General features: G+C 38.3%; 2 protein-coding genes across 2 annotated transcripts; one reads left to right on the forward strand and one right to left on the reverse strand.

Annotated features, from left to right (window-relative positions):
* Positions 1-2,723: 2,723 nt before the first annotated feature.
* LOC128732808 (pyrokinin-1 receptor-like) lies at positions 2,724-14,814 on the reverse strand. Its single transcript, XM_053826207.1, has 7 exons — positions 14,388-14,814; positions 13,751-13,889; positions 4,015-4,126; positions 3,620-3,826; positions 3,211-3,520; positions 2,839-3,050; positions 2,724-2,761 (listed from the first exon to the last, which is right to left on the reverse strand). Exons 1-7 carry the CDS (start codon positions 14,806-14,808, stop codon positions 2,735-2,737), a joined length of 1,428 nt encoding a protein of 475 aa, XP_053682182.1. The 5' UTR covers positions 14,809-14,814; the 3' UTR covers positions 2,724-2,734.
* A 4,268-nt stretch (positions 14,815-19,082) lies between these two features.
* On the forward strand, positions 19,083-20,827 carry LOC128732446 (sodium channel protein Nach). The gene is made up of 7 exons (XM_053825696.1): positions 19,083-19,105; positions 19,491-19,604; positions 19,662-19,742; positions 19,802-20,343; positions 20,411-20,524; positions 20,596-20,655; positions 20,718-20,827. The coding sequence occupies exons 1-7, from the start codon at positions 19,083-19,085 to the stop codon at positions 20,825-20,827; spliced, it is 1,044 nt and encodes a 347-aa protein (XP_053681671.1).
* The last annotated feature ends 4,286 nt before the right edge of the window (positions 20,828-25,113 follow it).

Genomic DNA, 25,113 nt, shown 5'->3' on the forward strand with positions numbered 1-25,113 from the left:
CACATTATCTATAAAATTTAACTTAAGAAATTCCTTAAGGTGTAATTGGAAAGTACGGAGGCTAATTCAATAGTATGGTCTTGTTACGATAAATGAACTAAGTGCGTAAAACTAGATCCAGTCTCAAATAAAATTTCAAGTTTAATGTCAACCACAATTTGACGTTCAATTTGAAACCGAATTCCGAGTTTGATTTCATGCCCAATATCAAGTAAAAATTCAAATTAAATTTTAAATCCAATATCAAGTCCAGTTTCACGTCTAATTTCAAGTCTAACTTTAAGTAAAATGTCGTTCCAGTAAATTTTCAGTTCAATTTGAATTGAAATTTTAGGTCCTAACTGGTTCAAGCTTAAGTCCAATTTCATGCCAATTTTGAATATAATTTTAGGTACAATTTCATGATTGATTCTAGGTTCAATTGTAGTACTTATTTCTAGTCCAATATCAAGTTAAATTTCAGGTTCAATTCGAAGTAAAATTTTGTGCCAAAGTGCAATTTTAGCTCCGATTTTAAAAATTAATTTCAAGTGCAATTTCAAGTCCAATTCATCGTGCCACTTCAAGTCCTATTTCATGTTTGATTTTCAATTCGAATTGAAGTCTAATTTTGAATTTCAATCCAAACACCAATTTCCAGTTTAATTTGAGCTCAGGCTTCATATCTAAGTCTACGTGTAAATCCAATTTCGGATTGATTTCAAGTCGAAATCCAACTTAAATTTTGAGTTCAATTTTAATTCTAGGCTAGTATGTCTAGGCTTTAGCACGTATCCCGCCTTCTCTATGAAATTATTATGAAAAAATGTGCATCGTGCAATCAGGAATTTCGGAGTTTTCAATCTGAGCGGCCGGTATTTTTGCAATAAGCGAATTAGCCAATTAACTGCGTAAAAATAGATTATTTTTTTGGCTGCATAAAGGTTGATAAGACGTTGATTAAGCGACTGACAAAGCATTGCAAAACTATTTCTCGTTCTAAAAATAGAATTGACAGCATTGCACAAATTGGTTGTTTAAAAACACGCAAAAGCCTCTATTAAGCTCCATTGCAGCTTTGAAAGCAGCTACTCAAGTTACAATTTCAGGCTGATCAAACGCTTTTATAGCTGAATTTATTCTACCTGCAGCTGAACTATGGTTTAGTATTAGAAATAAAAACCTTTTTTCAGCTCTTAAACATCTAAGTCAAGCTTCGGACTTGCTAATAGCTGCTTTGAAGCAGTAATGTAGCTTAATAAAGGCTTTTGCGTGTTTTTAAATAGCCAATCTGCGCAAAGCTGGAAACAAGGCGCACAGAGGCGATATAACGGCTTAACAAGTGTTTTTCCGTCTCGAATAAAATAGGTTGTATAATTTCGGCTGAATAAGTATTGTACAGTTGTTTACATAAATTTTATTCGATGCATATTCAGCTATGGCTGAATAATTATGGCTGCTAAACTGTTTATTGAGCGTGTAAATGTTTCTTGGGTTGCATCCCCTCATTATTTTGGGTCAGGATTGCCTTCACTACAACTGGACGTATCAAGTTGTTTAGTTTTCTCTTGAGCACGAGGAGACTGCTGTCTGCTGTCGACTCGTAAATCGATTAGCTTTTTATATTTTCTTGGACTTGGTTTTTGCTATCTTCTTCTCGTTGCGAGCTTTTTCCCTTCTTTGTTCTCTCAGAAAGGTTTGTTTTACCTTTTCGCTGTTTTGTTTCCACTTTGTTGCCTCTGCTTTATTAGCTCCAGCAATAAATCCCGCATTTTTCATTTTCCCATACTTACTGGATTCATTACGATTCGGATTCATTTCCAATCTTAGGCTACACTACAGCAGATTTTTAATGAAAAACACTTCACGATACCGTTTTCTATTATTTTTGAGTTATCTACTCTATTTTATTACCGATCTTGATCTAAATAAATAAAAATGTGCACACATTCTTTCAATCTTCACTAAGCTTTTGTTTGATAAATGTCGGTTTGTTATGGCCGTTGTGACGCAACGATAAATGTCGTTACAGCTGTGCAGTGAAATATTTCAATGGAAAGCTTTTTCTATACCTGTCTTCTGTGTCTCTGCTCTGGTGAACTTTCGCTCCGTGTAAAACTATCTCGTTTAATTGCAGCGGCACGTGGTAATGACTGATTGGTAAAGGACTTTGTTGATGAGGACAGACTATTTTTTTATGGTTTCAACATGTTTTCCTAGCTTGTGAACATAACATTTTGAGATCTCACTGATGTTTGATATACATGAAATCCTCCAACAAAGTTCAATTGAGTTTTCCAATATTTCCACAAAGCACACTATGAAGGATAAATACCGAAATCCTGTTAATCTTGGTGGGTTTTACCAGCCTTTTTGCTCCAATGCATCCATATTGGGTTGGCCAGTTTGCGCCGGCAAGAATGCTGGCCGTTTGGAATAGATTCATTCATACCCTGGCAGGCTGCTGAGAGGAATGCTAGCGTTTGGTTGATTTGTTGCATGAAACTCGTTCGAGTGGAAAAATGGTTGCTGTTGAATGTTGCATTCGTTTGCTGACCGTTGCGCCGGCCCTACCGCACATTTGTTTCGATGCGATGAAGCTTTCGGAAGGACACTACCACAGGACGTTGCAATTGTGCAAAACGTATGATGTGTTGGTGCTGATTTACGTTCATGTCTGTTGGTTTGGTTCTTTCGGGCTTTATGCAGGACTGAGGCTGCAAGGCTGCAACAATGAATGGGAAGCCGTACAGAATTAGAATCTAAGCGCAATGAGACATTCCTAGAATAAATTTGCTGTTTTAGTAAATTTTTGTGACTGAAAGGAACTCGAGCGAATAAATGACAGTAAGTGCAAACCTTGAAAGCCTGCCGGAACCTGTGGCTCATGATGTTGTATAGTACCGGGTTGATACAGGTTGAAACAAAGTACAATATACCGGATATGTATGTTAAAATTTCATATGCTTTACGTATTGCTTCGTTATGGTTTTGATCATTGCCGTACACAGCAAAAAGTCGCTGCGCGTGGAAGGGAGCCCAACAGAGGAAAAAAGCAATCACAACAGCAACTGTATAAAAAAGAGATAAATTATGCATTAAATTTAATATTTACAACAAACAGGTGTAAGCTGGTGGGTGGTAATGAAAATAGCCACAAAATTTTAGCAATGCAAAAACCCAAAAATATACGTCGGAAGTCGTGAAAAGTAGGAAGTAGATTAAACTTGCCGAGCATTTTCACCACACGCCGGCTGCTGTGGTATTGTGCTTTGTTGGAGTAATTAATTCGGCCATCTGCGGACTGAGCAGAGTTTGTACGCTTTACTCGAGAGCATACCCTTCGACCGGAATTAGTAGCTGTACTTGCTGTGTCTCGTCTGCTGCTATCGTTGTTACCGATGCGTAGTGATAGCTGCGGCTGCTCGGGAGGCAGCTGCATAGCAGATGTAAGCATCGTTTCACTGTAATGCTGCGGTGAATCCTGCTGATAGTTGACGCTAACGATGGTCTGCTGAGAGTTTCTCTTGAAAATACTTTGCTGAATTGATTGAATGAGAAGAAAAAAGAAGACAATAAACGGAATTAATCAATTAATCAAAAAGTTTATGTTAAAGTGTAGATTAAAATTTCAACCCACCTTCAAACGGACGCTACTGCCCTGTTTCGTTCTTCGTATCCAAACTTTCGAACGGTGAAGTTGCAATCCGATCAAAATGTATAGAATGGTCAATACGCACATGGGGAATACGAATACAATAACGGTTGACAAGGTGAACACGTGCTGCTGCTGGTCACGACGAACGGTGCAGGTGCTAAACTCTTCGTCAATTTGTAATGCCATTGCCTAAAATGGGTTTATAGGTCAAAAGGTTTCAGGTAGAGGATTTATCTATAACTGTTTAGAAAATGTACTCTTCCAAATTGTCCCTCTCAATGGTGTGCACCATCATCATCCTTATCACCATCATGCATCATCATTCTTATCATTATTATCGTCGTATCGTAATTTACTTTATTTTGTTAAATACTGACCTGTGGTATTGCCAGGCACATTGCTATCATCCATATTGCCAGAATAAGTCGTATTGCTCTGGATAATTTTGACATTGTATGTGATATGAATGGTTTGCAGATTGCAAAATATCTGTAACGATACGTAATAATTAATAATTGCAAATTTGAAGTTTCGCTTTCGATTACTATTATCATCATCTTATTGTTGAATGTAATTATCGTTAATGCTTTACTAGTAACAAGATAGGGGCTGCCAACTACCAACACTGCTAACACTTGGAGCGTTGGATATGTCCCCACGTTTGAAACCATGGTTACCAAAAATAACATAACGAACAAATTTCATTATAAATTTAAAATTTTACTCTGTTCACTACTAATAAATCGAAGAACTTAGAAGAATACCACAAGTAAGGGAATGAATCGCCCTACAAATGGATTCCCCACTGGCGTGCCCAGGCTGAGGCACATGCAATGAGGTACATGCCCCATCTTTTCGGTAAAATTTAATGTAACACAAAATAAACCAACCTCGTGTTTTTGTCTTGACCTTTATGATAAGGCCCGGCATTTAGTTAATTTTTTAGAACGCTAGTTTTCAACAATCGATGGAGGGAACGGTAGAAAAAAGTCTCCCAGCTTGGGTAAAGAGAAACGTTGTACAAACTCAAAAAGCGTTGCTTCAATGACCCTCGTTTATCTAACTTTTCGCTCTTTCCCATCCACAGCTTGCCTCCCCTGAGATACTATCAACGCCTTTGTTTCATTACTTTCTTCTACCGTTCCATCCGTCGATTGTAAACAACTACTGTTATAAAAAAATGCCCAATTTCAACACCAATTTCCTGTTTAATTTTAATTCTAGTTTCAGCCCAAATCCAAATACAATTTTAAACGCAATTTAAATTCTGTTTATCTCCAATTTCAAAACCGATTTCAATTCCAACTTTAAGTTCAATTTTAAGTTACATTTTATGTCTGTTTCCAAGTCTGATTCCAATTCCAATTTCATCTTTGATTTTAAGTCCAACTTCAAGTACAATTTCTAATTGGCAATTTTAAACTAATTTATGTGCATTTTCAATTTTAAGTCAAGTTTTAAGTTAAGTGACGGTGGCCAAATTCGGTTAGCTCTGTCACATAAAGAACCAAAAAAAAAGAAAAACAAGAGAAAAGAAGGAAAAACGATTAAGAAAAGGTGGAAAACGAGAAAGAAAATGAGATCAAACCGGATAAACTAAAACTGGAGGAGAAAAAAAACAGAATAGAAAAGGAGGAAAAGAAAAGGAGAAATTACAGGAGCAGGAAACGAGACCAGGAAAAGAGCAACAGAACCGGGGCGGAAACTGAACAAAAAAAAAGGAAAAAAAATGGCGTGAAATAAGTTTAAACGGACAAAAGGAATGAAACCGAACGTGCCAGAAAAGGGGGAACAGACGCAAACAAGAAAAGGTTTAAGGAGTTAAAAAGGGATAAATACGTAAACCGAGACCGAATAAACGAAAAATGACAAAACGGAACAGAAAACAACGAAAAATATGGTGAGAAACGCAGAAAAACAATATAAAAATCTGAAAAACGGAGCAGAAAAGAGAAAAACAAGACTAAAAAGGTGACAAATAGAAGGAAAACGGGAAAGAAAAACAAAAAAGGAGAAATTTAGACTAATGAAACAAAGAGAGACAATGAGATAAGAAAGGAAAGACGTAACAGATAGCAAAAGAAACCAAAAGGAAAAGGGAGTTGTGAGGGATTAATAAACCCTACCAAAGAGGAAAGAGAAAAGTGAGAAAAACGGTTTAAAAAATATGAAAATGAGGATAAATTGGACAAAAAAGAAGGAAAAACGGGATAGAAAAAAAAGGAAAAAGGAGAAAATACAGGAGCAGGTAAATGGACTTACGAGAATAGAAAAAGAGAAACACAACAAGGGAGGGAGCGGATCAAAAGAAGAAGAAAAGAAAAACAGGAGAAATGAACCAAAGAAATAGATAAAATGGAAGAGCAAAAGACAAAAATTTGGAGTTAAAAAAGGAAAACCGGAAAGGAAAGGGAAAAATAGTAGGCAAAAACATAATAAACGTGACGGTAAAGAAGGTAAAACGAAGCATAAAAAGAGGGACAACGGAACAAAGACAAAAAAAAAAACGTAATAGAAAAGAGATAAAAAGGGTTAGAAAACTGTAAGCGAAAAAAGGAAAAAAGGAAGAGAAATGACGGATATTTGGAAAGAATTTAACAAAAACCGAGTGGCAAACAAGAGGAAAAACAGGACCGAAAATAAGTAAAATGCGACAGGAAATGAAAAAAAAAACAAAATAATGAAACAGGAAATAGAAACGTAGGAAAGCGATAGAGAAAGAGATAAACGGAAGGAAATAAGGAAAAGTGAGAACGAAAACTTAAAAATCGGTTACAAAACAGAAGAAAAACGGAGCAAAAATTGGAAAAGCAGGACTGAAAAAGCAAGAAACGAAACAGAAAAAAGGTAAAACGTGCCAGAGAATAACACGAAAAATATCAGACATACTTTCAAGCAAAATTGCATGGCTAATTTCGTGTCCATGAAGCAAAACTTCAAGTTAAAATTAGAACCAGCCCCGTAATTGTCCTGTACTTCAATAATCGGCTGCGAAGTCTGTCGATAAAAAATGGTCAAGTCTTAAAGTCGTTTATAAGCCAAGCCTTTACTTCTTTTGCATGTCCGATTTAAGCCCAATTTCAAGTCTAATTTAATTTCTGTTTCAAGTTCAATTTTAGAACTAGTGCTAGTCCAATTTTAACTTTGATATTCAATCCAATTGCACCCGAAAGTGCAGAGTTTTCAACCTAATTGGCTGTTATTTTTGTGATCTTCGGTCTCTTTCTTCGTTGGTATGGCTTGCTTTGAAAAAGCGAATTGATGCTGGTGGCATAAATTCCAGCTCTAAATATTATTTCCATGAATAAATTGATGAAAAATAGTACATTTACAACGTATGGTAATGAAGGTAAATCAAATTGATACATTCAAATTTCAAACTGAAACGTGAACGTAAACAACGTTCACCCAGCAGAGCTTCACCTGAAGTCGAAAATCATTTTAAATCGCCAATTTACAATTTCGCATTTCTACTATAACTCGGCATTGAACCGTTTGCTGGATGTAACACTTTTTGCCTGTCCCACTGTAAAAGCCCAGCGATGAAGCGTTCTCCGAACATGGGATTTTATTTTACTGTAGGTCCCAAGTAGTCACTTAATTAAATTTTTTCGATTCATTCGCTCGCCGGATTTTAGAAGCGTTGACAACGTCATATGTCTATTCATCTTTTTCGCAATTTTACAGTGCACAGTCAACAAGTAGCGGCTTGGTCGTGCTATATATTGCATTTCGGTTTTAATTTGCGCGCTAGAGTCGGTTTTTACTACGAGCATCAAAGGAAATCAATGGAGTCGTTCCTGTCGGTTAAAAATTCAATGTTTTCGGCTAACACCCTCCCATTTATTCATTTTCACCAGAAGCTCGACTCATTTTATTTCATTGGAAGTGTGTTGCTATCAGTGCATCATCACATCACAGACAAACTCACCTTGTGTTTGAACATACCCTGCCAATATTGCATAGCGTGCCATGATTTCAGAGGGAGACAGAAATTAGCTTGAGTCACGTTTATTGCATCCGGTGCAGTTGAAAAAGAAACAGAAACAGTTTTCGACTAACATTGTGAGTAAATTCTCAAAAATTAACGATATTGGTGGTTAATGGCCGGGTAACATGGTGTTTGGTTATTGAAATTTCTGGTTGTTGCAGTAGCAACTGGACGGATAGAGAAGAATCGTTTCCGGTTTCGTAACCCGATGTATATTTCGTGTTGAAGAAGAAGAGGTTATAAAGTCCCTAGTGGGTGAGAGTACAATATTCGTATAGTTAAGTGCATGTTAACTACTCACGTTTAGTCTTATTCTATCTTAATGTCCGTATTATTTCCTTACTGTAGGTTTAAGAACTGCAATGGCATGTGTTAGCTTAGGTTAAGATATAAGAAAATCTTTTAATTTTACCTTTTGCATGTAAGTAGCACTAACAACTAGCGTATAACAATCAATTTACATTTAGTTAACGATTAGTTTAGAATAATTAGCACTTAATCACTTTAGCGTAAAGTTGAATTCTAGGATAATCAATATATTTAGTAATAATTAATTGTAACCACTTTTTCGGCTCATTATACATTCGCAATCGCACTTTGATGACTTGCCTTTTTCTCCTACTTACGATCTGTCGCCCGTCAAACGAACACAGTTGGCAATTCGGAGCAAGGTTTCTGCGGTGTTGAACAACGTACATGGACGCAAGGTGCGTCGCATCCCGTAGGGTTGTGACACTCCCCCTCGGTACTCCACTGCAGTCACTGTGGCTTACCTTCCGTTGCACCGACGTCTCGCACCGCAACCTTGGTCGCTGGTCTCTCCAGGACTCCTCTCGCTGTCTGCACGATTACTCGGCGAAGGTAGGTTCTTCCAAAAGATGTCCGAGTACAGCTGGACCATCGTCCATGATTGCTTAAGAACAACAGGTCTATCGTCGAGACTGATCGGGGGCTTTGTCCCATTAAACGACCCTAACAGAAAAAGGTTCGGTATTAGGGGGGGTTCAGTAAAGTTATCTAGCGGTATGTCAGTGAGCGGTTGCGAGTTTAGTATTATTTCAATCTCCATTAGCATGGAACGCAGAAATTCGTCAGGAGGCTCGCGCGAGGTGTTCAGATCGTTGAGGGTCCTCTTGGCAGATTGTTCCAAGCATTTCAAGCAGCTGCCAAAATCTGGAACCGTTGGGAAGTTGAGCCTCCGCTTTGAATCAAGATCATCGAACTCCAAACTTCGCCTTTCGTCGTTATGCACTTTCGGGAACTCGCTGGTCAGTAAGCTAGTCTCGTAATGGGTACCCACCACACGTGTTTCCGTAGACAAGATTTGCAACGTACATTCTTCATCCTTCGAAGCTGATAGCTTGAATGAACCAGAGGTTCCTGGTGCCCAGCAAACCACAAATCGTATAACAATGTGTGAAAATCATCTTAAATATCGCCAAACAAACTCAAAATCGTACATAAAACTTAATAAAGCGCACCCTAGTTTACATTTATTCATACAAAATGATAGTAACTGATTCACATACGCTTTTCGTCACAGAATTGTATAGTATTATGGAACTAATCATGTTGAGTCGGATTTCATCGTATACAAATACTTATGAATGTGAATTGTTTTCATATAATTTGCAGTACGTATATCGCCTCCAAAACAGTACGCATATGCTGGTTTCATGCATCGAATGCGATTTTTCTAGATATATATTGGTACATATATCAAATTTGTTACTTTGATATACGTACGAAAATGTTTGCTGGGTGGTTCGATAAAATACCTTTTCAAGGCTAAGCTCGGGTTCATTGCCTTTCCAACACGCAGCTTAATGTGGAAACTGTGATGACCGCTGTATTTAGCGTTTGCCACCGCGGATTCCACTGTGCAGAGTCTATATACTATCCAGCCAAGGCGGGTTTCACACGCCATCGGTTCATTTTCCTCTCCTTCTACGCTCTTCAGGGCATGGCCCAATCGAGAGTTGTTCATCCCTAGTAGGATTCGTGGTGATACACTTTCGTAGGGTTCCAATGGTAAATCTTCAAGATAACGATACCTGGAGGCCATCGTCGGAACTGACAAAGACTTCTTTGGAAGAGATAGATCCCGAACAGTATGGACCTCTGGGAGCTCGAATACCTCACTGGCGTCATTTACTCCGGGAATCCTGAGAGCCAGCACCACTGACTCGTTTGTCTTTCGTTGCAAACCACTCGTCCAGTCGAGGCATAGTGGATAAGGATTTCTCACTAGATCCCGTTCTTTTAGTAGGCTGTGCTCCATCAAGGTTGCCGACGATCCATCGTCGAGAAAAACATAGGGGTTATTCCACGTCAAGTGTCCGAGTCACCTGTAATCGACCTTCTCGGATTTTCACCAAACTAGGTGAAAATTGTTCGGCCAGATTGTTCGTTTTGGGTCAAGAAGCAAAAATCCCAAGTTTGGTGCCGATTGGACTTTCCCTCGATTTTTGGGAACCCCCCCTTTTATTAGAAAAAGCATCAAGCAAGCATAAATTCTAATTCTTCCCAAAAATCGAGGGAAAGTCCAATCGGCACCAAACTTAGGATTTTTACTTCTTGACCCAGAACGAACAATCTGGCCGAGTTTGGTGAAAATCCGAGAAGGTCGATTACAAGTTTGTATTTTGTCTCGGTCACTTGACGGGGAATGACTTTCACTTGCTTCCCCTTACCGTATATAGTCACTGGCACGTACCGAAACAGAACCTTCGCAGACACTTCCTGCACAATCTTTTTTTTCCTTGACAATTGTCCAACGGGACCCGATGTCCATTTCGAGGAACCTTGGGCATCTCTCTGGGCTGCTGCATTCGTTCGTACACACACAGCAAACTTCCGTTGCTATAATCGGGCGATCCCGCGAAGGAACATCAAGGCTGGAATCGCTTTCCGAATGAACGTTTATATAATTTTCGTCCTTCTTGCCTCGTCTCTCGGGTGATCTCGGAATACTGATGGATGGCATTGTGATTATGCTCGCTGGTTCGACCAACTTTCCCAGCCAATCTCCGAATTCCGATAGTGTAACCTGGTCCAGTTGTTGCCGATGGAAGGCCCAGCCCAGCCTTATACCGGGTGGAAGTTTCTCCGGTAACTCTTGGAGTAGTGACACGTTACACATATACTCGTTAAGACCGGAAGCCACGATGGTGGCACACAAAATGGAATCGAATGGATATTCAAGAACGATTGTGTTTTTTTGGCGTAATGCGATGAATGTTGCTCTATCCGGCCAAATTTTGGCTGGTCTTCCACTACCTTGCTTGCGAATGGTCGTTGGGCATCTTAGGATATGGTAAACAGTCGAAGCCGCAACATATTTGCTTTTTAAATGTTGTACCGTATGCTTTTTGCCGAGATTTCTGTTGCAGTTCGTAGAAGTGTACAACGTGCTCCCGAAACAAGAAGCATTGTTTCGACGCCATTTTTAGCAAAACTGGACAAGCATAAACAAAACAAAAAATATTAACAAAAATAGGAGAGAGAGAGAGCTAACACATACATACTCTCATTTCTCTCTGAGCTCGTTTGCTGTTGAGTACAGGGGCCTCGTAAAGATTCCAAAATTTTTGTTGCCACCCATTAGATGATAAATTTGTAATTGTACTATTGTATGTATTTACTATCGTATGTGTTTATATCATGAAAACTACCAAGAGCCCGATGATTTTTTTTACAAATAAACAAAAAATCACTTGATAATGATTTTAGGAACAGACAAACAGACACATCACTCACTTTCCCATTCTTCGCAAGCTGTAACAGCCATTACAAATTTAGTGTTGCTTGCTTGAATGTCTCCGTATTTAACAAGGTGTCGCTTTTTACAAAAAAAAAAGAGAGAGAAAAATACTTACTCGTCCGAAGAATACTCTTGTCGTAAGTTGATATTTGGGAATGTCGATCGTGTGGAATTGTGGATAGTGTTTAAGCAGAATGTGCGCGATAATATTTTTTGTGGGATTTTTTTTCAAAGAAATATGTCCCCTGGCGTGCCCAGATTGAGCCACGTACCCTACCTTTTCGTTAAAGTTTAATATAAAATAAAATAATTTCAGTAATCCAGAAACCTACATTTTTCAAGTAGGAATCTACCTCTATTTTTGCGATAAGTATTTCAAATCTTGTTTCAAGTCCAATTCCAAATACAATTTCCAGCGCAATTTGGTTCCAATTTATATCCAATTTCAATTCCTACTTCAAGTTTAGTTTCAAGTCTAATTTCATGACCATTGCCAAATCAAAAGTACAATTTAAACTTTGATTAAAATCCAACTCGATTGTTCGATTTCAAATCCTTCAATCCTTCAGGTTAACTTCAAGTCAAGAAGTAAAGAAAACTAGAAAGAAAAAGAGCATAAGTTGGACAGAATGGGAAAAAATGCAATAAAAAGGAGGAAAAAAACGGGATAGAAAAGGAAAAATTACGAGAGCAGAACAACAGAGCAATGAGAATAGAAAAAGGAAAATGGAAAGAAAAAACTTAAATCGAAAGACAAACGGGATAAAACCAAAGAGAAAAACAGAAAAAGGAGTAACAAGTAGGACAGAGGACAGGACACGAACAGGACACGAACAGGACAGGAGGGCAGAGGAAGAACGCTAAACGGCGATAAACGAGACAGGAAAACAAAACAAAGAAGAAACTGCTGGTAAAAAAGGTCAAACGAAAGAGAAAAGAAGGTAAAACGAGACGAATAGAGAGAAGACGGAACAGAAAAGAATAAAAAATGAAAAAGAAAAGGAGACAAGAAAGGGAAAATGGAACAAAAAACAAGAGAAATCAATGGAAAAAGAGGAATGACGCGAGAGGGAGAGAGAGAGAGAGTAGAGGAAACGTAGAAAACGAGAAATAGAGGTTGATATAAAAGGAGAAAGATGGGACATAATGGGAAGGAAATAAGAAGGCTATGGTAAAAGAGTTAGAAAAAGAAAAAGAAAAAGAAAAACAGGAAAAATGCACCAAACAGAAACGTAAAACGAAAGAGAAAAAGACGAAAAAACGGGGCATCTAAGAGAGGAAAAGCGGAGCGGACCAAGACGAAAAACAAGAAGGAAAGGAGATAAACAGAGTTAGAGAAAGGCGTAAACTGGAAACAGGAAAAGGAAAGAGAAAACACGGGAAACTGAAAAAAATAGAGAATAATGAGTGCAAGAGAACAAACAAGAGAAAAAACAGAACAGAAAATAAGAAAAAATGAGAAAAATAAAAACAAGAGAAAAAGAGAAAAATGGAAGAATTAAGACACTGGTACAGAAAAAACGGAACAAAAATTGACAGGACGGAACTGGAAAAGAGGAAAACGAAACAAAAAAGAGGTAAATGTGTGAGGAGAGTAAGACGAAATATGACAATCCAAATTTCAAGTTAAACTTCGTGTCTAATTTTGTGTCCATGTCCAAATTCAAGTGTAATTTGATATCCAGTACCAAGTTCGATTTCTAGTCCAATTGCATGTCCGCTTTTAAGTCCGATTTCAAATATAATTTATTTCCAGTTTTAAGATCAATTTTAAGTCAAATTTAAGCACTGATTTCAAGACTAATTTCTAGTACAATTTTAATTCCAGTTTCAAGTCTCATTTTAAAGGTAATTCCAAGTCAATGCTTCAATTCCATTTGATGTCCGATTTAAGTTCCGATTTTAAGCTCAATTTTGAGATTTTTTTTCTAATTTAATTCAATTCCCATTTTAAATCAAATTTCCAATCGAATTCAAATAAAAACTTCAAACTCTCTTCGATAGTTCGATAATTCGATATCCTGCCTAATTCTAAGGGAAATTTCCAAATTTAAGTCCAATTTCAAATCCCATTTCCAGTTCAATTCTAAATATAGCTTCAATCTCAAATGAAAGTCTTATTCATTACCCTATGTCAAGTCCGATTTTAAGTTCAATTTCAGCTCTAATTTTTAGTCCAAATTCAATTCCATTTCAAGTTTGATTTCAAATCCAACTTCACCCGAAAGTTCGACGTTTTTCAACTTAATTGTAGGCCAAAATATTCTCCGGAAAGATCGGGAGCCCCACCGTTTCTTTATGTCTGGACACGCTAGTGGGTATGTCTGTTTGTCTGTGGTCTAGCTGATCTTTAACATACCTCTCCACCGTAAATGCCGTGATGGTTAGCACCGTTGCGTTGGCTGAAGTTTCGGCGGCGAATCCTTGCAGCATGCACATGCAATTGTCGAAAGGGTACGGAAATCGGTACCACACGAAATAGATTTCCTGGGGCACTCCTGTAATCCGAAAATGTTACGGGAAGGGATCGTTATCAGTTTGATCCTATCGAAGCTATCAACAATACATGAGGATTTAACAAAGAATTTTATCGATTTGAAAGTTTGTAACACAATAATTTCTGTTTGTTATTTGTTAATTTAAATTACACTAACGTAAATGCAAACCTGCACTTCCTGCACTTTGCTAGAAGTATGCATAAAGTTTTCTCACAGAATGAGTTAACTTAACATCTTCAGAAGGATCACCTTACTTTTACTCTTTGATGTAACTACTAGTTCATTAAGCACTTATGAAGGGTCTTCAAAGGCAAATTCCTATCTGATATTTTGTTTCCTGGAAGCTGGAAGTATTGCGTAGATTTTTTCTCTTCGAAAGTAAAAGCGTTTTTCTCAACAGAAAGTTAGACAATAGAAGCTAACAGAAGTGCAAAAAAACTGTAAACCAAAAGGAAAACGGTTTGCGTTAGCAAGAAAAAGGAAAGCTCTCATACCTACCCGATAGCAGAAGCAGTAAATCAGAGATAGCTAAGCTAAACAGATAGTAGTTAGTTGCTGTGTGCATTGATTTGTTTCTTGAAATCACGGCACAGGTTATCACATTGCCAAGCACTCCAATTAGGAAAATAGCGACATAGATGACACTTATCGGCACTACAATCCATAACGAATCCCGTACCTCGTACTCGAACAGAACGGTATTGTACGGTTCCTGCTCCTGCTGCTGCTGCTGCTCGATGCTTCCGTTCCGGTAGTACGATTCATTCGAACGCTCAATGAGATCGTTTGATGCAATTTTACGATCAAACGCGTCGAAAGTTAGCTTGTTTGAGCTCGACGTAATGTTTGTAAAAAGTACACTCAATTCGATGGTGGTGAACGTAAATCGTTCGTAGTACACTTTCGTTTCTTTGAACATGTTGAAATCAATTTGGTTTCATTGCTTAATCTTGTTTAGTTAACAACTTTATTTATAATTTGTCCTAACTTATGCTTTGTTTACTACACACAAATGTAAACGTTATTTTGATATCCGGCACAATCCACACTCAAAAGATACAACTCTTAATCAGATTTGGATTTTGTCTTTTTGTTTGCAACTATACGAAATAATTTTAGGAACCACATAACTGTTAATAATAATTTAAGCACTCAACTGAAACTGCTACATAGCTATAGAATAAGGTCGACCACTGACAATTCACTGAACCACTTCAGGTTGAAATTCATTGGCACTGAAACACAATTTTGAGTATGTGGCTGTTTAATCCTTTCGGGTTTTCCTGCATGCTGGTTGCAACCAGCATCATCGGCTGATGCACAGGAACTAAGTGAATTTAGCGAATGCAACTGATAAGCCTTTTAATTTCGAATCCAATCTGAATGAAAACAGCGCATGCCTATTGGTTGGCCGTTAGATTACAACGTTAGTTTCACTGTTTACAGCCGTTAAGAGATCGGCAGATAGATAGGATTTAAAGAGTTACGATTTTGTTATTATTATTATTTGAGTTTTCAATTAATTTACATCTGCCTGTTGCCTGTATGTGAAGACATTTTTGGGAACATAGACAATCTGGTGAAATTAATTTATGAAAATATATTCTTACAATATAAAAACTACAAAGTTTTAATTAATACGTGATATGCGTACTCTCCCAGCCTGCTGCTCTTTCTAACCTTCGCGCTCATTTGAAACCAAATTGAAAATATCGACTGCATTATGCAAGTTTTACTTTGATGCTTGAGCCAGCAACGAAAAGATTACATTGTCGTTTTACTCGTTGCTTTTTACAACGCTTTTCGATGGGTGCAACTGAAAAGTATTCAACTTAGTGATGAACAAATGACTGACTGGTTATGTTATACCTAACCTTCCTATGCGTAGTCTATCTCTGTAGAAGACTATATCCTTGATAAAAATATCAATTCCAATTAAATTACGAATGTTGATTGAGATCCATTTCGCCACAACACAATTTCTCGGTACTCCTTTCGTAACAAAGCCTTCCGCTTATGCTTTCCGGTTTTACGAGAAGGAAAAAAAATTTTTACTTTAAACAACATTAGATGAAAAGGAACACTTTTAAAACTTTCAGACACTGTCAAATATTTTGGAGTATTTTTTGACAGAAAACTCAACTGAAATACTTTTAAACATGATTTTTAAAACTTTTCAGCCTGCTTGAAACTATTCCGATTCTCTGGGGAGACTTTTTGAATAAAATGATGCTATCTTGCGAGTAATTCGGCGTCAAAATTAGGGTATTTTTATAGTAAAAGTTCTATAATTCCTAAACAAGCAAGGATAGAGGTATACCACATTCAGCAATGTTATGTATTTTTACTATTTGTACAACTTTGTAAAACAGGAAAAAGTCATACAACAACTACAAAAACAGCTAAAATAGAAAAACTGATTTTAACGATTTTTCATTTATGAGAAATAGGATTTTTCTATCTTTGCTGAAGAGATTGAAGGTTACTGTCTTCAGCAAAATTTCTTGTAATAATATTTTTCCCGCTTAAAGCTATAATAAGTTTTTCCACTTAAAGCTAATACGCACCAAAAACGGGCTTTGGACCAGTGTGCTGTGCCCGGTTCATTGAGCCTTCGGTTAACCAATTTAGTACCCCTAAATTTAATTTAATTTTTAGTAGAAGTCTTCGAAATTGCAAGGTCTTAAGTCTTGAATTTTGAAAAAAAAATTCCCGATGTTGTCAGTTTTCCCATTTTTTCAACTCAAAATTCACCATGGGGCTGACAAAATGGGAACATTACTGTACTTCCATTGCATATCTTCTATTTATATAAGAGGCTTATGTCTGTACCGAAAACCAGGTCTGTGACAGGACGTCATAAAAGGCTTATCGGTAATTAAAAACAGGCCCCTGACAGGACATCATGCTTTCGTAGCAATGAGTTCTATCCTCAGTCACCTCACTGGTCGACTGCTGGACTGCTCGATTGCTCAACTGGTTGACTAGACTGCTCGACTGGACTGCTTAACTGAACTGCTCGACTGAACTGTTCGATTCGACTGCTCGACTCAACTGCTTGATTGGATAGATCGATTTAACTGCTTGACTGAGCAGCTCCATTTAGCTGCTTGAGTGGACTACTCGATTCGACTGCTTGACACATTTGCTTGACTTACTACTAGACCCGACTGCTCGACTTAACTGCACGATTGAACTGCTCCACTGGACAGCTTGACTGGACAGCATGATTCATCTGCTCATCTAGACTGCTCGACTCAACTGTTCGATCGACGCTCGACTCAACTGCTCGACTGGACTACTCGATTCAACTGCTCGACTCGACTGCTCGAATGAACTGCTTAACTCAGCTACTCGATTAGACTATTCGAATCGGCTGCTCGATTCAACTGCTCGGCTAGACTACTCGATTTGATTGCTCGACTCACCTGACAGCTTGATTCAACAGCTCGACTAGATTGCTCGACTCAATTGTTCGACTTAATTGGTCAGTTGAACCGCTTGACCCGACTGCTCGACTATACTGCTCGACTAGACTGCTCGACTAGACTACTCGACTAGACTACTCGATTTAACTGCTTGACTGGACTACTCGACTTAACTGCTCGACTGGACTGCTCGAATAAACTGCTCGACTCGTGTCTTCGATTCAACTGCCCAACTCGACTGCTCGCCTAAACTGTTCAGCTGGACTGCTTGACTGAACAGCTTGATTTAACTGCTCGACTAGTCTGCTCGATTTGACTGCTCGACTCAACTGCTTGACTTCTGTTTGATTCGACAGCTCAACTCTAGTGCTCGACTGGACCACTCGACTCGATTGCTCGACTCAGCTGCTCAATTCGACTACTCGACTCAACTGCTCGAATAAACTATTCGACTTGACTACTCGACTCAATTGCACGACTCAACTGTTTGACTTAGCCGCTTGACCCAACTGCTTGATTAAATCATTCGATTCAACTGCTCGACTCAAGTGCTCGACTAGACTTCTTGATACAACTGCTCGACTGGACTACTCGACTTACTGCTCGATTAAACTGCTCGAGTCGACCACTCGATTCAACTGCTCGACTCGACTGTTCGACTCAACTGCTCGACCGGACACCGCACTTCTTGACGAAACAGCTTGATTTAACTGCTCGACTAGACTGCTCGATTTGACTACTCGATTTGACTGTTCGACTCGCCTACTCAACTCGATTGCTTGTCGCGATAGCCTATGGTCGGTGTTAAATCAGACCGAATCAAGTCGCAAAATTTAAAAAAATGAGTTAATGATAGCAAACGATCAAGAATTTTTTAAGCAGCATTTTACTCTAATCAGACTACATAAATGTTGCAAACAGCCAGAAGTTTTTATTCAGTTAAATCAAATCCAAAACGACCATAAAAACTATTTGTTTCAATTTCCGGCTAAGACTCTTTTAGGTACAACTTCTTAGAGCTATATTATGCAATATAAGAACTCAAAGAACTAAAGAAGATTAAACATCTGGTCAATGGAATGTTTCCGCAGTCTTCGGAATTTTGAACAGACATTTCTATTTACCGGATCGTAAGATTCGGGCTCAACTAGTATTTATATAAGAGGCTTATGTCTGTACCGAAAACCAGCTCTCTGACAGGACGTCATAAAAGGCTTTTCGGTAATTAAAAACAGGCCCCTGACAGGACATTATGCTTTCGTAGCAATGAGTTATTTCCTCAGTCACCTCACTGGTCGACTGCTGGACTGCTCGATTGCTCAACTGGTTGACTAGACTGCTCGACTGGACTGGTCGATTAGACTGCTCGATTTGATTGCTCGACTGGACTGCTTAACTGAACTGCTCGACTGAACTGTTGGATTCGACTGCTCGACTCAACTGCTTGATTGGATAGATCGACTTGACTGTTTGACTGAATAGCTCCATTTAACTGCTTGAGTGGACTACTCGATTCGACTGCTTGACACATTTGCTTGACTTACTACTAGACTCGACTGCTCGACTGGACTGTTCGATTCGACTGCTCGACTGGACTTCCATCAGTCCAGACGTTTCCAGACGAATAGCACGCTCCGTGCAATCTGTCTTAGAGCTAGGAGGCACGTTCACAGAGCAACAGAGCAAGTTACCAGATTGGTAGGGTAATAGTAACAATAATTCATGCAATACATCAAGCGTGTATATTAACCAACATCTACTGAGAATGGAAATAAAAGGCACCTTCAGGTATTGAAAAGGAAACCATTAGCGTAAATTGTTCACATAATTTGCCGGTTATATGATCGTTGGATGATTATATCAGTTACCCATATAATTGTTCGTTGCTTTTCTAAACAATACTCTTTGTTGCTTTTTGATTGCATTAGGTTATGCTGCTTGGCGGAATTTTCCTGTGAGGAAACCTTGTATTGTGAGCAGTTTTGTCGTATACTGTTTCTTGTCGTGTAGTTTAATTTTATTATTCGTCAATTCATTAAACATTAAAGACATTAAAAAATTGGCGTGCTTGAGCTCTTTGCTATGACGATTTACAGCCTTTTTCGGGTTTTTCTGAGATGGTGATTTTACTCATGCATTCAACCAATTTGTAATTAATTAAAAATGTTTATAGTTCATACTGGATTATTACTACCGGAGTGCTACTTTTCACAACAATAAATTTTTCGCGCCTTCTAGTGTTATCATTTATAGATAATCCGCTTACATTCTCCATCGATACTGCGTAGTACGCAGACCCCAACATTTGATTACGAACATCGAATTCAGTGGTGATTTTTTCCAGCTTACATTGGGATACAACCTTCCCGGCCGTCACCGTTTGTCAGGTGCTGAATGATGAATCCATCGCCGATTTGCTGGACCAGTGAGTGCTGTAGCGAAATTTTGCAGCAAACTAATATAATTCAATATCTGTTTTTCCAGAGAACTCGGCCCGGAACGGGACTATAAACTAGACAACGTCATAAGCGACATAGCTTTTTACGGTGGCACATGCTTCGCATGTGAAGAATGTACGAAAGGACTCCTGCAGTGCCCGAAAAATCTGTCGCTCATCGTTGAGAAGTTTAGGCTGAACTGTACGGCTTTGATATTGGATTGCTTCTGGCAAAACGAGCCATTCGATTGTTGTCAGCTTTTCCTCCCACTGGAAACCGAGTTTGGAGAGTGCTACAGTATTAATTCACTTAACAGTTTCCCCGAGAGACGGGTAAAATTGGTTAACAACCGACAGACTGGACCTGGTATACTGCGGTTTAAAATTCAAGATGATTTGCAAATTTATTTGCATGATGAATACGCCGTTCCATTCGCCAACATAGAACGCTCGCTGCGGGAACCGGTCCTTTGGGGAACTAGCAAGGAAATTATCATCAGAGTAATTGGAATGGAAAACCACGCCAATGTTGAAGATATTCCAATCCACCGCCGAGGGTGTAGATTTCCATGGGAAATCTCCGATGAGTGTACGATTAATCTGAGCAATTTAGGAAATTATCGAATTCAAAATCGACACGATTGGTTTAATTTTAGCTCTGCAACTGTACAACACTTACAGCTATTCGTCCTGTTCCGTGGAATGTTTTATGGTTACGCAAATTCACTATTGCAACTGTACCCATCATTTGATGCCAACGCTAAAGAATGGTAGGTTTTTTAGTTGAAAATTGGAAAATGTTTGAGTGTTTTTCTGCTTACCTTCATTCAACTTAAAATAGCTAAGCGCCTGGAAACAATTTGCGATTACGAGGGACTAGCATGTTTGACGGAAAAATCAGGTGTATTTTTGCCCCTTACTCTTTTTGATATAACCATTAATTAAATATATTAACACAAACAGCCGAAATAGCAAAACAGCGGAAGCAATGTGCGTGTACTTCGTCCTGTGTCGAACCGGAGCTTATCGTTATACACAGTTCCGAAAGGTGGTGGTGGCAAGATAATCATTGAAATTGAAGAAGTTTGTGCATCAATTTTCGAAATTATTTCCAGTGAAACGGAAAATCAGCAAGACCAGGTTACAATCAGGATGCTCTCGCTGCCGGAAAGTAAATTCGTGCGAAATGCTCTGAAAACCAGAACTGACTTATTCAGTAAGCCAAGCCGTACTGTAAAAAGTTTTCGTATTATGCTTCGATCTTACATTGTTAAAAAATGTATTCCAGTTTCCCTGGGCGGTTTGGTGGGACTATTTTTCGGAGCTTCCTTGCTATCTGTCGTTCACATCTTCGTGTTTACCATCCGAAGCGTTCGAGCTGTTTGGCAAAAGCACTCCGCGATTTAATTGCATGCTACCTGCAATCAGCCGGGAAAAGGTTATGAACTTTTGCATTTCTTCGAGTAGGGCTGGTAGAGCTGGTGACCAGGGGAGAAGGAACGCGAACTTTGAGCCCTACTTGAGCATCTTCGCAGTTGTCGAAACAGAAGTAATGCGAGTCATAATAAATGATATTTTATGGTTGTAAACAGAGATTATGCTTACTTAGTGTTATTTACTCTTTAGTGAATGTCAGCTTGTTAAAAAGTTTTCGCTTATCATTTCATATACCCTATGTAGGTTAGCTTTATCATTGAATTATGAGTGTTTGAATGTAGCTGAAGATTTTCAAGATTCAACATGATTGGTATGCAATTAAAACCAATATCCAAGCAATAAATTAGCAGTAAAATTTTATGTGTGCGTTAATATTTTTTGGCCAATTAACTTATAATCGAACTCAAGTTGGGAAAGCTCATAAAATTATTTCTTTGTTTGTCTGGCATTTATCGACTGGTATTTTATATCAAATGATTGGAACTTTGGATATTCAGTCATTAAATATTAGCAGACGAGATCAGGATCGGGATCGAAACATTGGCGTGAAAAGTAATATTTTAATGACCGAATGTTTTTGTGTTAAAATGGTTTGGTGCATGAATTGCCGAAGAAATAAAGAAAACAAAAAATGATTTATTGCAAATCTGTACCAACTTTTATCAACATTTTCGTTTATGAGGAGTCCAATTATAATTCATTTTGCGGAATAATGAAATCAGGATTAGTGCTGATTGATTTTAGATCAAATATTTAGACTTACCGAAGATTACGAAACAAACCTTTGATTGTGATAGAGAAAATGTGCTCGAAAATGTCAAAAATCAAAACTGGAATTTTCCAACCGGACAACTGTGAATACTTGCGTTATCTTGCTGGAACGCGATTTTTCATGTCAGTAGTTCACTTTAAACGAAAAGAAGTAGCTATTGATGACTGGAATATAATCTAACGAGTTCGTTTTGCCAGATGTAAAAGCCAGATGGAGTTTCCGAGGCACTTCCCGAAATTGCGAGCAGAAAAGTACTCTGTATCCTTTCATAGATCTCACCACCCAACAAACATTTTTGTTGAATAACAGCTTGTCAAACGCTTGTTATTTAGTAATTAGCTGTACAATAGTTGAACAAGCTACTATTCAAAAAATTGTTTGTTGGGCAATTAATGGTAAATCGATCGGAGCGATCCAAATTAAATTTTTTGACGAAGTTTTACCAGCGTTAATGGTAAATTCTAATCTTGCTGCTTCCTATTTAAGATTGCTATCTCTTCCATTGACCTACGGTTAATTCATCCGCAAAACCAAGAGGTATGAGAGATTTCGTGATAATGATCCCGTTTCTTTCCACGTTTGCTCTTCGTATGGCACCTTCCAAGGCAATATTGAAAAGCTGATTAGAGAGTTGACCAAACTCGTGTTTTAGTCTTTGACCTTGAAATACGGTTAGGCATTAATATTAATTTTTTTTGAAACGATGGTTTTTACAATTGATGGAGGGACGTTAGGGGAAAGTAATGAAAATTTTGGGAAAGGTGGGGAAAGAGGGGAAAGGGGGGGGGGGTGCTTTCGCCACTTAAAAGCATTGCTAGAATCAAGCTTATTATAAGTCGATTTCGTTTTGAAAGAGAGCCGTAAAATCTGAAGCGGACAACACGTTATCGAAAGCGCCTTCAATATCACGGAAAACCCAAAGTGCCGTTTCTTGATGTTTCAGCGATTTCTCAATTAATGACACAAGGCAGAGCCTTCCTTAGATTTACCGGGTTGGTATGCATGCTGCTTTTCATGCAATGACTCATTGCGGATATAGATAGCCACATTTTCCTCTATCAAATTGAGAAGTGGTGATGTCAAACTTATTGGTCTTAAAGCCTTTTGCATGGTTTTCTCCTTTTATCGGCCTTCAGTATGCCTTTAGGTATCTGCCTGCTTTCCGCTAATTCTCCTGGACAAGTACCAAAGAGAAATTGGCTCGAAAAATGTTAATAAGAACACTTCTACGAACGTAAGTATACGGTACAACATTTAAAAAGCAAATATGTTGCGGCTTCGACTGTTTACCATATCCTAAGATCCCGAACAACTATTCGCAAGCAAGGTAGTAGAAGACCAGCCAAAATTATGAACGCAGAACAATATCGTTCTCTTTTTCGTTTCTTCAACATCAAGACCTCTGGTTTGGCTATCAATTAAGATGCACCAGACAAATGTTTGAAGAAATTTTTGATCCCATTTCTACAAAAGCATCATGCAGATGAACAATACGTGTTTTGGCCGGATAAAGCATCATCGCATTACGCTAAAAAACACAATCGTTCCTGAATACCCATTCGATCCCATTTTTACTCAAAAACCACGACCCGAAAATTCTGTCTCAGTGCGCCCAATCGAAGATTTCCTCGGGATTTTGAGTTCATTGGTGTACAAAAATAACTGGAGGGCCACGAATTGCAAACAGTTGATTGGTAGAATCAAGAGATGCATTCGCAAAGTTGACATGACGGCTGTACAACGCTTCTGTTCGGACATCAAACGGAAGCTTACGGTTTACGGACCGTTTTCAAATGTAGGAGTGTCGTCGTGGTTGAGCCACGTTTTGGAATTTGCCCATCACTTTCGTTTCAAAAGGAATTTTAAAAATCTAAATGCATCGTTGCAAAGGTCTAAGAATAAGGTATATAAAATAAATAAGTTACAGGCGTTTACGTGAAGATAAAAAATGTTGTCATAGTCGGGCCATGTTGTACAGGTTGGGTCACCGCAGAAAATCTAAGACATACGTTACGTATTGAAATTCTATATAGAGACATGAAAAGAATGAATTCCTTGAACAACGGCTCATATAGGTACAAATACCCTTTTTTTAATTGCATTTTTGCGAAATTTTGGCGATCTTGTAAAATCAATATTGCTACAATCGCCTTTTCCGAAGTGTACAGCTACAATGAAAAAACAACAAAAGTCTAGGTTTTTATCGTATTAATTTTGCTTTATTTCGTCACATTTTACATGACTGATATTCTCTAGTGATTATTGCGCTTCTGCGCTTAAAATTATGCTGGCTCAACCATGACTGCTCAAGTGGCCCGACCTTTACAAATAGCGCTTTTCTAGTATTTTACCTTAGCCTTCCCAAACATCTTACTGGAGGGGATTTTTCTATAGTCTTCGTGTGCAGCACAACAAACTTCATACATTTTCAAAATTTATCTCGATAATTGCATTTCATGAATCATTTCTTGAAGTAAAGTTCATTACGCCTGGAAAACTTTTTTTGTAAGATTTAGTCACTGAATTCAGTACGGGTGTTTTGCATACACGACTGAAACTTACAATATTGTGAAAAGTTAGCTATCACAGTAAGAAGTTTTACAATGTTTGTATCATAGATATCATGAGTTGCTAAAACTGTAAAATCGTGATGGCCCGACCATTACCGTGGCCCGACGATAACGACAATACCCTAACTGTGAAGTTTGGAAAATTGCTTAAATTTAGATTTGCTATTCTAATCTACTTGATTACTTGATTTACCCAGACCGAAACATACTTTTAGAAGCTCGATGCCTAATCTTTTTGTTTTATTTCGGCATGCCAGTTGCCAGTGTTCCAAAGTACAGAGCAATACATACTGAAGAACTGAACGAACGAGTGAACAGTAGAGAGATTTCAGGCAATAACTGCATTAGCGTGCCCAGACATAAACAAAAGGTGGGACACCCGACCTTTCAGAAGAATGTTTTTGCCTGGAAAATCGGAGTAAACTAGTAGGATGGCGAATCTATTATTACACTTATCACAAAGCTTCCGGCCGATCAGGTTGAAAACTCCAGACTTTCGTTAGCAATCGGATTTAAAATCAAAGTTGAAATTGGATTTGAAATCGGACTTGACATAGCACATTAACGGGAAACTTTTCGT

The sequence above is a fragment of the Sabethes cyaneus genome, chromosome 1 (genome assembly GCF_943734655.1).
Source record: "Sabethes cyaneus chromosome 1, idSabCyanKW18_F2, whole genome shotgun sequence".
NCBI lineage: Eukaryota > Metazoa > Arthropoda > Insecta > Diptera > Culicidae > Sabethes > Sabethes cyaneus.

Bases quoted from the DNA above. Each gene is read 5' to 3' on its own strand.
- LOC128732446 (XM_053825696.1), top strand. From the start codon at position 19,083: ATGGAAATAAAAGGCACCTTCAG. The intron at 19,106-19,490 runs GTATTGAAAAGG...AAATGTTTATAG, and splicing joins GAAATAAAAGGCACCTTCAG to TTCATACTGGATTATTACTA. The intron at 20,344-20,410 runs GTACGATTAATC...GTTTAATTTTAG, and splicing joins ATGGGAAATCTCCGATGAGT to CTCTGCAACTGTACAACACT.
- LOC128732808 (XM_053826207.1), bottom strand. From the start codon at position 14,808: ATGTTCAAAGAAACGAAAGTGTACTACGAACGATTTACGTTCACCACC. The intron at 4,127-13,750 runs GTATGTTAAAGA...GTATCGTTACAG, and splicing joins ACGGCATTTACGGTGGAGAG to ATATTTTGCAATCTGCAAAC. The intron at 2,762-2,838 runs GTTTGCACTTAC...AATTTATTCTAG, and splicing joins GGTTCCGGCAGGCTTTCAAG to GAATGTCTCATTGCGCTTAG.